The 18,676-nt window shown below is 39.9% G+C and overlaps 1 protein-coding gene across 1 annotated transcript in view; it reads left to right on the plus strand.

Moving 5' to 3' along the window:
• Positions 1–18,676, plus strand: part of LOC104622157 (dedicator of cytokinesis protein 1-like) — a gene marked incomplete at its 5' end in the record, with an annotated part of 41,523 nt that overhangs the window by 20,537 nt on the left and 2,310 nt on the right. Inside the window, 3 exons of the mRNA XM_010288847.1 lie at positions 1,186–1,384; positions 6,790–6,943; positions 11,126–11,271. Of these exons, the coding sequence (XP_010287149.1) occupies positions 1,186–1,384; positions 6,790–6,943; positions 11,126–11,271 (499 nt within the window). The remainder of the gene's footprint in view (positions 1–1,185; positions 1,385–6,789; positions 6,944–11,125; positions 11,272–18,676) is intronic.

Below are 18,676 nucleotides of genomic sequence, written 5' to 3' on the forward strand. Positions count from 1 at the left end.
TTTACAAAAATGAACTTTTCCTTTAAAAGTTCATTGAACCCCTAAAGGTTTTTTTCCTTTGTAGACAGAAAAAAAATAGTCATGGAGTGTAAAAATTGCAGAGCTGATGGTGGTAGTATATCAGCCTTGCCTATATTCACATCCTTGAAGCATTCCACGTGGGAAAATACATCTGCTTTTTGGAAACTAACCTTGCCCTTTGTTATTGTCCAACTGATTCTTCATTCTTGAGGTTATCTGTGGGATCAGAGCAAGTAAGCTCAGCTCTCCTGGCTGCCCCACCCCAGGGCATGCTGCAGGGGAGCAGAAGTGTGGATCTGCCACTATATGTGTGCACGTTCTTACGGAGATATATATAACCTCATGCTTGCACGCAAAACCAAACGTACACACACACGGTGTGTTATTAGGGACGGGAATAGTACTTGTGTCTGTGGTTAAACCTCTATACCTCATGCTTTTGTGCAACGTATAGGTGTTTCCTTTGCATTAAGGGTGGTATTGTTTGCATCTCTGTGATGTAATTTTGGTGAGTTACAAGGATTATAAAGCATTTTATGTTGTGCATGTTCAACAATCACTACACCTTTGCAAAACAGTTTCTCAACTGTTATTCCTTCTCTGGGAAATAAATAAATCCTCTTTCTCCACCAAAAAAAAAAAAAAATTGTCCAGGAAGAATCTGGGTACATGGCTATTTTAAAGAAGTCCTTAAAGCCCTTGGTAGACATATGGACTTGGTAGACATATTGGGGTGACATTTCTTTAATGCATCGTGCAGCTACCTGCACTGGTGTAGTGCTGATTTCCACTGGAGTTTCCCAGCGTCTGCTGGCACGCCTGCCATGCTGCCCCAGCATATATAGTGGGAGTGCTGAATTAGAACCTCATTTTTATGTAAACCACAGACAGTGAAATTCAGGAGCCTGTGTAGCTGTAAACCAGCAAATTTACTACAGAGGAGGGAAATATGCAGAACTGGTTCTTCAGCAGTTCTGCAGTAAATTTTATTGTAAGACAATTATGATTGTTACGACCTTCTGCCCCCTCCTTTTCTCTCTAATGAGTTTTTCTGGATTAGCAAAGCATCATTAACTCAAGTGAGACTTTGGGAAATATGTAAATTAAAATCAGCTGTTTTGAAAATAGTATTTTATTGATCTAAGCAACAACAATTTTCTTTAGGTTTGTGCTGGAGCCCCTCCTGCCAAAAAAGATGCATTCTAGGTCTCAAGATAAATTGGACAAGGATGACCTAGATAAAGATAAGAAAGAAAAGAAGAAGGAGAAAAGGAACAGCAAGCATCAAGAGATATTTGATAAAGAATTTAAATCCACTGATATTTCTCTGCAGCAGTCTGAAGCAGTGATCCTTTCAGAAACGGTAACTTTATTAGCAAGTAATGCTTTATCTAATTCTGAGCAGCATTCTTTCTCTTTTTAAATAAAAATGTTGATTTTTATGATTTAGTTTATTTTTAGACCAAAAATAACTCTAAGGGAATAAGCTACGATGTTAATAGATGTGATGATGAATCAAAAATACAGATTTTATTTACAGTGTAACAAAATCACGGTATCTCATATGAAAATCTTAACCGAAAGCTATATATGACTATTTGATGAAAGGAATAGATGGTACATCCTAACTAAAATAAATGCTACCATTTTAACAGCCTTTTGAATTTATGATTCCCAATAGATCGTGATGGGTTTTCTTATATTTCAGCTGAGTCCTGCAAGACACTTTTTGGTGGAAATGTTACAAGGTCATTTCGTGCATGGCAGTTACGTACTTGTGAAAGGCTATTTTGGGCAGAAAATCATAAGCAGTTCCACTGGTGGCTGTGTATAAGAATATTAACTACAGGGCATATCTCTCTTAAGCCCTCTCTTCTTGGCATATATTTAATTCACTGAAACTGTCCTAAAGGCTTAGGTAACTTGAGACGTTATTAAAAGTTATGTCTGAAATTGAAAGCAAGGCCATTTTAAGCTGGAGCAGGGAGTGCATGAACTAACTCTAACCTCCAAATCTCTGCCTGGACACCTGTTTTGAGGCCAATAGTTTAAAACTTGCCCTCCAGAAAGAAGTGTAATGATCTTAAAGATTTGCACAAGTGCTTGTAGAGCCAACTGTTAACTTGGTAGAGACTGTTGCTGGTGGCTGTGTCATTTCCAGTGGACTTCCGAAACGATTTCTCTCTGACCTGTCAAGACTAGATCCTTTAAGTCTTTGTTTGGTATTTGTAGTGGAATATTACTTAGATGTTCAGCGATAGTTCCTCTGTTTTCTGGATTTGCTCCCAGTTTTCCATCCTGAGATGAGCTAATCTCTCAGCTGTGTCTTCTGACACCTTGGAACATCAGAGTTGTTTTGTCTGATGTGGCCTTTGGCCCAGAATTAACTCGGCAAAAACTCAGGTAAAATCCCTTTTGTTCGTCCCAGGTCTCTCACCCAAACTTCTTTGAAGCCAGTGAGTTTTTCCATTGACTTCAGTCAATTTTGGATCAACCTTGTGTTTTTTAAATGGAGATTCCTCTTGCCAAAGCCAGTCAGGTGAGCATCACTAGAGTGTTTTCAGACAGCAAAATACATTTCGCATAGATTTCCATGCGCCTGATCTTTTTGACGCAATGCATTCAACTCTGGACATATTAGGCACATTGCAGCAGTCGTATTTTGACTAAGCCTCAACATTGCAATGGCAAGGCTTGCACTCCCATCTCCCAGATCCCCAGACAGACTATCAGAGTTTGTGGGAGAAGAACATTAGTCACAGAAGAGGAAAATTGTATTTTGGAGCACCTCAGTCGGTTGGACTTGCACAAAACCATGAGACCAGATGGGAGGTGTCCAAGGATGCTGGAGAGCTGATTGATGTCACTGCAAGGTCGCTGTCATCTCTGAGGGATCTTGGACGTTGGAGAAGATTGCTTATGACTGGAAAAATGCAAATGCTGGCTGGAAAGGAGGACATGATAACCCTTCAAGGCATATTTCCATTTGTAATCTGAGGAACAAAAATGAGCAAAGCCTCATGCTTTGACTCAAGTTTTCCGCTCTACAGCAGATGACTGGTATGACTAATTTTCCCCTGGTTATAGAGAGGGAGGGAAATTAAACGTCAGAATTAGTTAGTTACAGTTACTCTGAGATTCTTGAAATCCACAGATCAATAATTTGAAAAGGAGTTTACTTGTGAGAGAAAAATTCTCCCTTTTCAGTATCTGCAAACTTGAGGAGCTCAAAAAGGACCAAGTCAATTTTTAATGCTTGGTGGTAGTGTGGTTCATTTTCTGTTGTAGATGAAATAGAGAAACACTTCTGAGATTAGTTTACAAGAGTAGCTGTACAATTCCCACTGCTGTCTTCAGGAATTTTGTACAGATAATGTCAAGCAGTTTAAAGATAAAATTTGTTTTGTCTTGAAATTTTTGCACTCTGGAGACAGATGCCTCCTATTAATGATATAAAAGGGAAATTGTTATCTTTTGTGAGTAAGAATTCAGCTTTTCCATTGTTCTACTTTTGTGGGCTGCACTGTGTGCAAGTTCCCTTTTTAGGTTGAAATTGCTCCCAAAGCACTGTTACTGCTGTGTTTTATGATGAAAAAGTCATTTTGATTTCTCTTGCATTAGGAGTTTGAAAGCAGAAATTTTGCTAGCTTAAAAAAAAAGATGATGATGAAATGGAAGGGGGAAAAATTTAGTATTGTTTTTCTTCCAAAAAATTTGGAATCCGGATTTGACCAGAAACAGAAATTAAAATAAAGATTCAAAGAGCTTTTAAAGTGAGATTTTAGTAGTAAACTACTATTAGTTACTAGATATTGTATTATAGTTACTGGATTCCTTCTGTTGAGAATTTTTGAACTCACTTGTACCATCGCTAATCCAGTTACAAGATTTCAGCTATTTGCTGAATTTTCTAATGGATTCTTAGTTCTGACTTCTAAAATATTTGGCAGTTTTACAGCAGAAGATACGCTTTTCTTTAGTATGGTGACCATTTATAAGTACCTTCAAGGAAACGAATGAACGAATAACAGCCAGCTTGGATTTGTCAACACCAGATCAGTCAAGCCCTTCCCCCTTCTTTCTGCAATAGAGGAGGAGGCTGTGTGGGTAGGCATGATGTCGCAGAGCCCGTGTGCTGACTTCGGTGTGATTTTCGGAACATCTCACACGGTGTTCTCATGAGCAAGGCTGGGTGATGAAGCCTGCTCGAAGGTGATGCTGAAGGATACATAGCAGCCTGGAAAAACTGCACTCAATATTGTCATGTGTGAGACAGGGTAAATGAGAACTCGTGGTGCATTTGGGTAGTGGGATGTGTCAACAGCATCTACGTTCAGAAGCACAGCACGTTGTTGGCCGCTTAATCACTGGCTCTGTCTCACGCCTATTCATTAATAGGAGGATTCGGTGTGTGTCACTTTTAGTTCATTCAAGGTGTCATCGCAGTGTACAACCAGCCCGTGCCAGTTGCAGCTGGCAGGTAGCAGGCTTGTGCTTGACGGTTCGAAAGTCCCGTTTCAGACGTTCAGCCCCACGCACATACTCACACACAATTCTCTGTTGCCTGACAACACTCGTATTCTAAATTATTCTTCACCCGCTACGAACAGGTAGTTATCGGTGGTTTGCTTTCACGAGGGAAGGATGCATCAATAGCCTTATATCTGAATCTGTCCTGGATCCTGTGTTATTCGCTGCTAATTCGTTTGTGCAACGTAATTGCAAGCATGATACCAAATTTCCAGAGAAAATCAAGTGAGAAGCGTAGCAGGCATGTCAGACAGTGGTCATTCCCATCTCTGCAGAGCTTCCGCTACTCTTTTGAAAGATGATGTTGTCTAATGAACTGGGCGTTTCCATCGTTGTGATGGATTTTCCTATATAGGAGATTCTTTTTTTCCAGTCAAATGCATCATCATGGAAGAATGTGGGAAGATTATAAACCTGCAGAATTATTTCATGGAGCTTTTACATTTTCTTTAAAAAGGAGCATTCAGAGGCCATTTTGTCTAGTTGTATGGCTTAAATACTTTTTTCCAAATTTCACTGTACTCATGATGAATTTATTGACTGATCAAAACAGAAGCCCTAATTACAAAGGTCTTGTACTACTATGATCTTATCAGAAGATAAATTAAGCACTTTGGTATGTGAAGGTGATCAGTAATGTCTTTATAGTTTTCCAGAGATTTGTATCTTCTTTGAAGTATCACATAAACTTCTTTAACATAAATTCTCGTTGTTAGTTCTTTGATTCCATGAGCTGATAGCAAATCTAACACTGAAGCCTGGTAGTTAACAGACCGCTCAAAAGCTTGTGTTAGAAATCAGAATAACAGGCTGTACATTTTATTGATTTAGTGGCATCTCACGTCACTCACTATTGATCCTGCTTTCATTAGACAAAAAAATCCTAGCAATGGGTTCATTATGGATTAGTGGTCTCCAAAGAGTTCATATTCCCTAGCAGAACTGTGATTTATATGAAGCTTTAAGAAGAGCACCAAGCTTGTCAATCACAGAAGTTTTTAAAATTTACTTGAGATAAGTAACTACAGACCAAGTTAACTTGGGAACTTGATTCTAGTTTTTGGGTTTTCTCTTGATTCTGACATTGTAGCTTTCCTAATCAGTTAGTGTATTTCCCTTAGTTGCTTTTTTATAATCATATGCCTCTGAGAAAGGGATTACTTTGCTTATCCATTCTACCAAAAATATGCTTTAAAAGGTCTTGAAAGAAGAAACCTTTGGAGTCTTTAAGATTTGAATTTTAGTATCAGGCAAATTTCTGAAAGGTTATTCTGAGGTCTTGATGAACTTTCAAAATAAACTTACATACTTCATGGTTATTCGTTTGTCGTAGAAGGGTCTCAGAGACACAGCCTTTTATGCAAACCCTTTTAGGGTTTGTTTTCTGAAAATAAAAGGAAGCACTCACAGCTTTTTAAAAAACATACTTTTTGAAAAAACATTGTGAAATGACAAAATTATCTGAAAAAGTCTGAACTGCTGCTGGCATTTTCTGTTTTGTCGTAATGCAGCACCTTGGATGTAATTCCCCTCTTAACTTCAGGCTGCTGCTCCATTTTCTGTGATCTCTTGGAAATAAAAAATTCCTTTCATCACTGCAATTGCTAGAAATATGGGGGCTGTTGGATGGGTAACAAACAGTAGAGCTCAAAATTAAACTCGGTAAAAGGAGTCACCTTAACAAAAGCATTAGTTGCCCATCAGATTACAAGTATCATTTCAGGGTTTCTGATGGAAAATTTAAATGGACTATGAAGCAGCCAGAGCAAAACTATAGGGATATTTCAGTGAATTAAATATAACCACAAACATGTGTTTCCAGACAGATGATGTCTTCCTCAGAAGAGAGTTTCACCATGCAAACAATTAAAAAGTTAAATTTTAACAGGGAAATAGAGCTGCATGAGAAGTAAGACAAGATTTTGAATGCTGTATAATCTTGTGTAAGGATATAGACTTCCTTAACTGTTGTTAAGCAAGTGTTTGAGGAATTGGCACATTGCTTAAGAAAAATATGCCAGGCTACAGGAAGGTGTGTGCATTAAGTCTCATTGTGATTCCTCAGGAGAAGGGAAAAACATTTGGAGCTGTGAAATACTGCATTAAATCAGAGTATCGTATGCTATCATTGCCCTGTAACTGTTCAGGAGGTAGTGAGGAAAATGTAGCAATCCCAAGGTCTTCCACTCAGTAACAACTTGTATTCCTTTACTGTCTCACTGGTTTTGTTCTGTGCAGATCAGCCCACTAAGACCACAGAGACCAAAAAGCCAAGTCATAAACGTCATTTCAAGTGAAAGACGTTTCTCCGTCTCTCCATCACCTCCCAGCTCCCAAGTGACTCCACCCCCAATAACTCCACGGACAAAACTTTCTTTCAACATACAGTCCAGTAAGTCTTTTAATTTTAACCAAATTTTCTTTTCCTAGCAAATGTTATGCAAAATAGCTTCTACTGGGGAGATGTGTTTCCTGAGCATTGCAATACACCTTGGTTTGAGTTCTTCGAGTCAGTCTCTTTGCCATCGCCATGGGATTGCTTGCAGGAACAAGAACTTACCTCTTAACATGATGCTACTTGCATTTGCCAGCAAAAATTATTTCAGTATTTTACAAAAGTAAGCAAAATTGTTGCACTGAAAAAGTTTCTTTTCCGTTTCAAGTAATCATTAACAATTACTTAGGTATAGAGTAGCTGTCAGAAATTAGTGTTGTACTTGATTCTGTATTGGATTGAGGGTAATTTGGAGCATAAAGGCTGAAAAAATAATCTTTTAATGTAATTGTACCTTAAAAGAACTTTCATTTGCTACAACGCGAGTACAAGCCGGAAGGAAAAAAGAAGTCAGTCTTTTTGATGTGTTTTTTGTTTGACATTGACATCTATCACTCAGTTTTTCTGAGTATTCTGTTATTTCTGCAAAATATCGTTTGCTTCAGTCTTCAGGAAACCCTATCGAAAACCTGGGTGTAATGCAACACCTGTTTCTTTTACAGTGCTGTTTTCCAAAACCTGTTACTCAGAGTTTTCAGTTGCTAGGATGTGGCAAAAAAAAAAAAATCTTTCAGATACATGTACCCAAATGCTAGTACAATACTCAAGAGTTCAGTGTTAATAAAAAGTAGAATAGATGATCAGTTTTAAGAAAAAAATCTTGGTTTTTTCTTGAAAGGTCAATGTTTTATTAACTTCTTTTGATACTTAAAACCTTTTCTCTTAAATAGTGAGTGTTTTGGAAAGTTCTTGTTGCCAGTTGCAGATATATGTCCTGTGAGCAGGAACGTGTTTATTCTACAAATCTATAGCAACAGAATTGTTTTCTAAAAGGCATGTGGGTTTGTTTTAATTTGAAATTGTTGGTTGCAAACATGTGTAAGAAGGGTAAGCAAGTGCAAATCGATGCAGTGTTTCCTTTTTATGGTCAAACACCCAAAACAAGTATTTTGACAACGGTGAACGCTCTCCTTTCTTTACAGTTTTGATAGCCAAAAAATACCAGTATGCTAAAAACTGGAAATGCAGAGAAGTAGAGTATATATACAGCCCTGCAAAAGATATTATTGGAATTGGATTATTTTTTCCTGTGTACATTTCAGTAAAACTTTGAGCTCTTTTTATAAAAAATATCTGAAGCTATCATCTATTTCTGAGAATATTTGTGTCTACGTGGTGGAGATTTATGGGTGTTATGTAAAACAGGTTCAGCTTATTGCAGCATCCATGGGGCTTGTCCATAATCGTTTGAGGAATTGTAGTGATCTTTTTTTTTTTTAGGAATTCCAAGGATAAAGAAGTTACTTCAGTGCACAAATTGGCTAAAAGCAGTTAATGGGTTGCTAAGCCATACTGCTTGCTTGTTAGCTGGCAGTTTAGGAGAATGGAGTGTAAAATTTGATCATTAAGATGAGAAAAAAGATATCTAACTGATCTCTTGCCAGCTCAAAGATATTCTCAGTGGCACATGTCCAGTAAGGAACAAATATTCAGAGCACGCTAGTCCGATGAAACACCTTGAATAATGATAGCAAACCAGAAATGATGAGTAATTATTTGTATAGTGACTGAGTTAGTGAGGTATAGTTCAGCTGAATGGAGCAGGAGAAAATTAACAGATCTGCAGCAAACAGATCTTGAAACACTACTGAAAATTACTGAAGTTTGTGTTCAATACCTGTTTCTGCAGTAGGGGCGAAGACTCCTGGATTTCATTAAACTGTGTGAGAGATTAGCTAGTCAGGGCAAATAATTTTTGTCACTATAGAATATTGTTGTTCTGCTAAATAGTTTGCCAGACTGAATGCAAATACGTTGTTAATATACGTTATGAACTATTCATGTGGATGGAAATGCTCTGTCCACATTCACAGGGATTTATTGCCGCCTTGCAGAAGGATGAGGCTGTGAAGGTGCCGCGTACAGGCTGTAGGAACACGGCGGGGGCTGCGGAAAATAGAGCTGTAACAGGAGCTGGGCAACGTGGGGAAAGGGGCCGAAGCAGAGCCGGGCACAGCTGCACGGGCAGTTGGTGACCATCCAGGTTGTTCAGGGTGTTGCAGATGTTAAAGTAGAGTTGCCTCCACACCTTGTTTCCTCTGCAGCCCTAGTGAAAACGTTGCTCACCTGCCTTTCCAAACATCAGCCTTAAAGAAACTAACCGTTTGTGTCACGACTAACAAAATTTGTCTTACCATCTTCTTGGTAGCACTTATTAGTCTCCATGTAATGGCTTAGATGAAGTTAGTAGATGCTGTAATATCATGTAAGATACAAAGATGAAGTGTTCAGGGCAGCTCAATTCCCTTTATCTTTGGGTAATAGTGTGGTGTTATACTCTTTTTCAGTTTCCGCCCAACAAATGTATATAGTGAGACTTAAAAACGTGGCTTGTTTACAGTAAATACCGAAAGAAGGTTTCCCTTTCTGAAGCAGGATTCAAGGTTCTGCTAAAGGTCTAGCTAAAGCTGCAACTGTAAAGAAAATGCCATTTTCCAAACATCTCCCAGTATTATCCTAAACTGCATGAAAAAACCAAACACATCCATATGTAATTGTGGATGAGACGTGCAGGATGCATGTCAAGGAGCTGTTTTGTGAGGTTCACGGTCTCAAATGCCCATGATCTTTAGATGTACAGTACAGCTGGAAAATTCATACACAATGACGAGGGAAGTTCATTCGCAGCATGAATATTCGGTTACAGATGCGTAGCATTGTTTTCCAGTTACGCGTTTAATGACATGAGCTTAACAGAAATGGATTCTGATGGAGATATTTAAAGGCAAGTATTAGGAATGTTTGGGAGAAATCCTGTATGTGTAGAAAAGGAAGGATGAAAAACAGGAGCAATGGGAAAAGCAATGAGAAATTCAGGTCTTGGAGGACAAACAACGCTTTTCGGTCTGATGTAGAAGAAGCCACCGAAAGTTTGAAGTCCCAGGATGGAAAATATTCTTCTTCCTGGCCTAGTTGAAAGTTCAAGTGAAAGGATGAAGACTAAAATTGTGTTTTTCAGTGACAAATCAATACAGCCAGCTTACAGTTAAATTGTGTTAGTGAGAGGCCATTTTAAAGAACAATAAAAGGACACTTTTTGTAAGGTATTGATAGGAACCTTGCAATAAAAATATCTGCATAAACAAGTCCTCCACTTGGTTCACAAACCACCCCAGTAAAATAAAAATAACCGTTTTTCATTTCCTAAATGAAAACACTTCCCTAATTTATCAAAAATAAATTAAGTTTCTTATCTCGTAGAGCTCACAGTGGGTTTTGCCTGTGTTAAAATGACTGAATTACCCTGAAATACACCGTGGGTGGATTTCTACACAAAAACCTATGTCTCACTCAGGCTTCAATAAACTTTATTGTCCCTCAGGTTATTCGCCTTTACAGCACGTACCTGCTAGGATTTATCTGCTGAGAAAAGGGAACTTTCAGCCCAGCAAAGAGTAATAATAAATGTTTTGTACTTTCTTTTGTGTGATTTTATTTACTCAACAACTAATGACTGCTCATTTATTATAGTTACCTGGAGTTTGAAAGTTTTTGAGAGAGATGTTATTAATTACAGGCTTTCATCTGTTCATTTTATTAACAAGAAGCTTTTCTTTTACTGGGGGATAGTAAATAAAGCTTAGCTTGATTATATTTTCTTAGTGCACTTACAAAAACTTCCATTGTGTATTAATGTACAAGGTGAAAATGCAGAACTTACAGCTGAGAAAATTATATTTGTTAAGCTGTGAATATTTTGGTCTTAAATCTGAAGTAAAAATTATGTTCTATTAAAAAGAGTGGATCGTTCAAGTATTTTGAGCATATTCTAAAAAGTAGCCCAATGTGATTCCACCATGCATACTTCCCCTCGATGCGGGGGCTGGTTCATTTGTTCTACTTTCCTTTAAAATCACTCATTAGATGGGCTGCAGATAATTATAGAGGCAGTGGAGAGCAGGCAACGATATCGCATGTGCAGCATTATCACAGTATCAACGTTGTAAGAATTGGCGCAGTCTGGATCTTTGGATTTGATTCAGTTATTGAAAGAGTTAACTTCAGCGTTGATTTTTACAGATCTGGAGCTGAATGGTATGTCCAACTCCGACATCCCCGATGTTCCTCCTCCTCTGCCTCTCAAAGGAAGCATGGCCGATTATGGGAACCTCATGGAAAGTCAAGACTTGATCAGCCCGACGACCTCCCCCCCGGCCCATCAAAGGGTGAGTCTCTGAGAGGATGATCATTTTCTGCAGTTTTCTTTGCTTTGCTACTTTCCACGATCCACAGCAAGGCGTAAGCCTGCTGGTGGACGTGTCAGCAGATGCGGAGATTTCTGCAGTTGCAAACAAGCGTCTGGAGTATGAGGGAATGGCCTCGCTCTCGGGGACCAACCTGAAGCGGGGCTGGTTTCATTCTGATGGAGAGGACCAAGAAAAATCTTGTTAGCAGTGTTGGTAAGGGGGCTTAAACTGGCAGGACAGAGTCTCAGCAGCAAATTAGATTTAATAGCCTTTCAGTCCTGTCTCAGGAAAGGAAATAAAACATGTACCTGACACCTTTTCTTTCTGGATCTCTGTTGTGTTGGCATGCAATTGCCACTTGTTTCCTAGAGGCAAACACACATGCCCCCTTTGAGGAAAGGAGCTCTTCATCATCAGCAGAGTTTTCAGCTTTCTGAAGAGAATACACTTTTTCAGCTTTGTTTCCTGTATCCTGGAAGCTTTTAAAAATAATTTGGTCCTTTTCTTGAAAGCAGCACTTTTGAGAAGGGCCATTTATTTTCTTTTTGAAGAAAAAAAAGTCTTTAAAGAGGTTTTCTTCTCTTTGACTTTGAAATGTGTAACTTTGGCCAAGCTGTTATTTCGTGGAAGAATTCTCAGTGGTAATGATTCTTTTTTGTTTGCAGAGGTATCTTCCATGATTTCTCTGAAGTTCATCATTCGAATGAAATTCTGTTGAGTAATTTGTTTTTCAGTAAAATTTCATGGTTAGAGAAAGCATTTCTAATCTCAGCAGACAAAGAGTCAGGCAGGAATTTAGTTTGAACTCTGGGAATAGTTTTGTTTAGCACAGACTATCACCGTGCACAACAGTACACAAATCTGTTTTTTTCCATGGTTAAAAATGTAACTGTGTTGTTGCAGGAATTTAGTATTTTCAGACTAAGTGGGGAAAAAAAAAACATATACAGAAGTAAGTTCAGGAATGTGATTAGTGTTGTTCAAAACATAATGTTTTAGTCATTATGTGCATATATTGAAAACTTCCCATCATGTCTTTCATGGCTGGATGGTTTTAGTAAATATTTTCACTAAACTTTTTTGGGAAATCCTTTTCCTCTAATTTCCATCAAAGTATACCAAGCTTGTACCTATTTCCATGCCTCTCGCTCAGCAGCCAGCTCTCATTTGACCTGAATACAGACCTCTAAGTGGAAAATTACAGAAGGTACAGGAGGGCTGCCAGGAGTTTTGTCTAAGGAATCCTTCTTCATGAAGAAACCTGAGAAATTCAAATTAAGTTTCAAATTTCTTGAACCTCTTCCTGAGTAGTAAACTCATTTTGTATGATACACTGTAAGTTTTAGGTCACGGTAGTAGCTCAGCATTGCTAACGTGTGTTCAATTTTCAGCTAAAAAGCATTAAACAATGAGATGAGCAAACATGGTGAGAAATAAAATCCCAGTAGCCAGGTTCCTTCTCCCTTCCTTGCGAGGCTGTTTGAAGGGGTTTCTGCTCAGTGGACAAGCGCTAGATGGTTACTCTACTCGTTGCAAATGCCACCATGCTGTGACGGTTGCAGCCCAGACCTGAAGAAGACTCGGGCTCCAGCCGCGGTCTCGTTGCTGTTGAAGATGTGGCCTTGTGCAGCTCCTGTACCAGTCGTGAGCACTGTTTCCGCATCGTTAAATGGAACTTCATAAAAATAGTAGGAATATGCTCCCTTGGTTTTTTTGCAAAATTTTGTTCAGCTCTTAATATTTTTTCTCTTCACAGTCTTCACTGCTCAGACTACTTTTTTTTTAAATATATTTTGTAATTGTAGAAATAGACCCTATTGTTCCAACGTCAAGTGTTGGAAGGAGCTCAGGATGCAAGCATACCTTAGAGATGCAATCAAATACAATCAAAGTTTTCTTCAGCATCTGTATTTTTATGAACTTTCCAAGACAGGGAATACAGTTTCAAAGCCTGAAAAATGGATCTAAAGCAGATGTGTCACAAAGCCATGTGTATTAGTCTTAGAATTAATTTTAGGAAGAGCTTCTATTCTTTTAACAATCATTCTGTGCGTTTATTTCATCAGGCTTGTAGGAAGGAAGCTGTTAACGTAATGAGTAGTGCTGGGCATGAAAGTTCAGATGGGTAAATTCTTATTACCGCTGTGATTAAATCCCACTCCAAGTTTTTAATGCCTTGTGTTTCATGGTTCAAATAGCTACGTACTTCATAGCTTTGTAATTCTCTGCCTAGTAAACTGATTATCTTTTAAATTACACAGGCTTTGTATCAGTGAAGAAAAATCAGTAAAAAATGTTATAAATAGGATTATCTTAGTACCTTTTGGATGGGAAATATCTCCTTGTATGAGAAATTATTATGTAGTTCACTCTGGTCGTCTTGCAGTCAGTTACAAAAACCAAGAAAAGTGCTGTAGTGAACGGAAAAGCATGTAGTGATAAATGTATCAAATACTTCAAATCAAACTGCAGGCAATAGTGTCATTTAGTGTCTGAGATGGTAATCTTAGATTATGTGGAGTCCACTGTTAACTTGCTCTACCTTAAGTTTTTTATCCAAGTGATCATCTAATTGTAATTTTCTGATTGTCCTCTTATTTGTCGTTAACTGTGATACCCGTACATATATTTTCTTGCACTGTGTGATTTGTTCTGCTAAAAATGTTCTTAATAATGTATGGGAACATAAAAAAGGAAGTCTATGACTCCTGCAAGGATTATTATTACATCAAGGGATTCCTTTAGGCACTTCTCATTCTTTATGGGTTCCTCCATACCCTTGCATACAAATCAACTGCCTGCTTAGTATTCACAGTGAGAAGGGAAACTCAAAGAAAATAGACAAAGGAGCACTTACATTTATAATATCGGCTGTAACACTTACTAAGCATCAGATAATGGTTTGGACAAGAAGATCTCGATCAATCTGGCGTAGATGGAGAACTTGGCAAGGAGGGATAGGAAAAGCTGAAGCAGCGTGTAACTTGAGGACTGGAACGGTCTCGCCTGGGTGATGGCGACGACGCTTTATTTTGACTCTCTGGGATCCTGGTGCACGAGGAGCACTCAGATGGTTATTTGGATACAATATAAGTGTTTATACAGAAGGAAGAGTCCAGGGGATTTTTCATGTGTTGGGATGCATATACTGCAGCGCTGATCTTTATCTCTGAGGTTGGCCACAGTGCGCAAAAAATGACCTTAAAGGGTTCAGCGAATGCCCTGTACGCGTGTGGACAGAGAAAAAGAGTTGAGGCTAGAAACCCAGCTGAAACTACGGAGCCAGCAGGTAATTAGGAGCACTACTTCAGGGTTCACAGTCTTTTCTTCTTGGGAGACATCCCCTTCCTTCCCAAAGTACCTCACGCAGTCTGCTGGCTCCGCTCCCCCAGAGCTGGGGCTGGTGGGGAAGCCTCTGAGCATCGTGGTGCCACCTCTCCAGGACCCCCGCCGCTGCTTCGGTGGCTCAAGGCTTGCCATCAGCTCGCTTACAGGAGAGTTGTTAGCAGCATTATCGCGTGGAGATGTTGGAAAAAGTGAAATTGGAAAAAGCATATTATTAATCCGTCGTATTAAATTAGAAAGTTGACTTTGTGGGCTGCATTTGCTCACAAATGGAAATAAATGTCTCCTCTTCTGTGTGATACTCCAGATTTTAAAAAATCAGACTCTGACCAAAGGCTTTCTGTAATGCGTAGAAGTATAATAATGTGCCCAAAAGAAAAAAAAAATGAAATTTGGGTTTTGTTTACCATCTGATCATTATTTTTGCCTGTTGAAGACGGGAAGCATTGCTAAGCCCTTCCTCCAGCACAAAGTCTCCACCGCCTCCCGCCTCAGCTGGGCTGGGGTTTGGTGGGTTAAGCTCTCACCGAGCAGTTTCTAAAAAGCTCACAGTCACTTTTTAGTAAGTCTCAAAATCAATGGACTGCCACTGCTTATTACAGGATTTTGAGTGAAAAATGCGTTTTGCTGCTGTCTGCCCGGAGATGTATAGCCCGTGATGTGTCACCCTTGGTTTTGTTTCGGAAAGGGCCGTGTCGCTGCCCTCGGCGCTACGCGGGATCAGGCTGCGGGTTTTGCTCTGGCTGGTCGGTAAATGCGTTTGTTTATTGCTCTCGCAGGGCCTGGACCTTCAGTAAGGAACACGGTTTCAGTCTGGAGCCTAAACCTAATTCTGGGGGTATTGCTCATGATTCTTGAGATCTGTTCACGTACGGACCAGAGCAGAAAAACGGTGCTTTTGAAATTCGAGTTAGGCAGCACGGTCTGAAATACTAACAGCCTCCGCATGCAGAAATGCCGTTCGGCAGCGGGAAAACCGCGTTAGCCGTGCGCGAGCCCAGCTGGCGCGCGCCGGGGCAGAGCCCCCCCCGCGCTCCCTGGGTCAAACAGCCGATTAGCTTAAACCGTCTGTAATTTGGTTCAGATTAGTGGAGTTGGTTTGATCTCTCCTCAGAGCGGGAGCGTCATTCCTCCCAAGAATTTTCCATTGCAGGTATCAAATAAGCAAGTTGCTGCTTGTCGGGCGCCTCGGCTCTGCGCGAAAAACGACGGCATACCTGAGAAGGAGCAATTCAGAGCTCAGTGTTTGGAAGAGTTTGCGCAGCCCTGTGTGGTTGATAGCCTATATATGTCTCCTTTCTACTGCTTCTGACCTAATCGGATCTCTTAATCCTTCAAACTAAAGTGGTTTTGGTTGGGTCTCCATAGTTTGCCCTATTGATAACCATTTGATTTCAAAAAAAAAGTAGTTACACAGGAATAAATCCCTTACAGTGTCACAAGGACCATTTTTGGGAATCAAACTGTGTTTGATTTTTTATTGGTGTTTTTTCAATAGTATTTTCTGATTAAAAAAATTTCTTGCATCTTAATTTGCTTCTTCACAATGTAAAAAAAAAGATGTATTTTTTCATCTTCTTTAATTGATTTTTACTTCATCCTGAACGTGTATAGTGTAGTGTAGTTTATATCTCTAAGAGAATGGAGACAAATGTTTTTAAACCTGATTCTTTTCTGTATTGGGAAAAAAGAAACAAATGGGAGCAATTTCATGTCTGAAGCAGAAGGAACAGATTGCTTCTGTGTTGCAGCTGTGCCTTTTACATAAGGTTTCTGCTTCCCCTGAGGTACCCATGAGTCAAGGATTCTGCCCAAAATAGGTTTGAATGTGAACCAGCAGTCTCTGTCATTATGTCAGAAAGGAAAAGCATGCTTCAAGATTCAGGGGGTTCACAATTAATCACTGAAACATAAATATGAACTCTGCAAAGCGGCTCTTAATTAACTGTAAAATCAGGGGAAACTCGGTTTTGTATTTCAGAGTTTCTAAGGAGTAGCAGCAGCAAAATGAGCTTCATAAGCCTAGTAACGATTTTCTGAGTGTGATATTAAAGGGAGAGAGGAAGCGCACGTGAATTTCTTCCTGCGCTGGAATAGAAGGGAGCACGTCTCGACGCTTCGAGTGATGGCTAGATCTGGAGGCGCACCAGTTCCATATTGGCACGTTTTGCCGTGCTGATTTCTCAGTAATGTTGCCCTGACGAGCCTTGCATGTCCTACTTAATATATTCATTGGTAGCTTACTATATAAGCGAACATGTACTAAATTTATCCAACTTTCTAATGGAAATTGTAAATTCAATTATAATAATTATCTACCTATCTCGGTTATTTCTTTCCGCCTAATTTGCTTTCAGAATCTAAGCTCTGGTAGGTTTTGTGCTTGTTATTTATAGCATATATATTTAGCTTATTTTCATTGTATTTGCATTGTATCTGTTCTTCAGAAGAAGGTTTTCAGGGCTGATTTGATTGTTCTCTGATCAATATGAAGGGCTCATTTGTTTGAGAAATGCCTTTGATCTAATTGAATTGAGAATTATTGCCAATATACTGTTATTTAAATCCAAAATGGATTTTCACAAATGATGCTATCAGCAAAGTTAGTTTTTTCTAGTAATAAATATGAAGTTAAAGATATCATCTGAGAGCAAAGCACTGTGGAAATTTTTATGTTTTGTAATGTATTTTAGAGGGGCACCCGATTTATTTAATTTTGAAATTAATGTCACCTCCATGAGGAGTTCTTGCATATTGTACGCTGATGTTCTGCAAACCAGCGCATTTCCCAAAGTTTGGCCAGAGCCCCTGCCTGGATCTGTGACTGTAACTAAGCAATTCAAAGATTAGGAAATCTGCAGGTCACAACTGAATGTGTGCGGCTAAATAACATTGACAGACCAGCTCTTATTCGGGTGCCGTAGTAGGGCTTCAGGAGCTAACTTATCATACCAGGTCGAGAAAAGTATTTGGTCAGCTACAGGAAATACTTAATGGTTCTGACTGTAACAGAGACAGATCAGCGGTGGCATTTTAATTAAAAAAAAAAAAAAAAACCAACAAAAAACAACAATTTTGCATTTAGTAAAATAAAATTCTTATTTTCTCTGTTTTTCGTATTAGTCTGTTGACTTAGTTTTCTGACGCGGAGATCATTGTGTCCCACTGTAAGTCAGGAATACGTAGAGCGCGGTTCGGAGCCTGCTCTGGAAAACGAACGCTGCTTACTCAGCGGCGTCGCCTTCGGTGTGCATTGCAGGCAGCAGCGCCCTTTCAAGACTCAACCCTTTTAACAATTTGGTTGCTTCTTCAAAAGAGCTAGTGTAAACAGTAACCCGACTGTGAACGTCAAAGTCTCGGTCGCCAAATACGCCCATTGCCGTCCTCGTCGGTGGTAGGAGGCTTCCCCCGGTAGGCCGGGGAATGCAGCTTTCCAGACCGCGCACCCCGGGCTCCCGCGCCTCGCTCTTGGTCCAGAGTTTCTTACCCAGCAGATAAAACCGGCTGATTTCCGAGTCGGTAACAAAGCCTTCTGTAGCCGAGGAGGAGGGTGAGAGCAGTGCTGCCGGAGAGGCGGGGGAGATGGCCGTCGCCCCTCCGCGCTCTGGCCGCGCTGTTTTGGACAGTGGCAAAACGGGGAGGGAAGCGCGGAGCCCGGCTTACCCGACGGCAGCTTCTGATCCCTGTTCGTTTGCCATGGGGGAGAGCTGGGAGGGATGAGGGAAGCTGTAAAACAAATTGGAAAGGATTTCTTTCCAGGTAGGGTACAGGAAAAATATTCCAGCAAAAGTCCAGCCGTCCTGGCCCCGCCTGTGTGCAGTCTTACCTTTCCGTTCAGTCTACGATCAGTAAAACCCTCCAGTAAAAGCGCTGGGTTTGTCACTTGATGCTGTCTTAAAAGCTGACTTAGAAGAGGGCGTTCAGTCACCGTAAAGATACTTTTTTCCTTCCCCTCTTACGCTTCCCTGAAAACTCCCGGTGGCCGGGTTGCAGGAGCGTCAGCAGGCTGTCCGGCTTCCCTTGCCTCACGGCGTCACCT

This window comes from Phaethon lepturus, unplaced genomic scaffold (assembly GCF_000687285.1).
Source record: "Phaethon lepturus isolate BGI_N335 unplaced genomic scaffold, ASM68728v1 scaffold50196, whole genome shotgun sequence".
Taxonomy (NCBI): Eukaryota; Metazoa; Chordata; class Aves; order Phaethontiformes; family Phaethontidae; genus Phaethon; species Phaethon lepturus.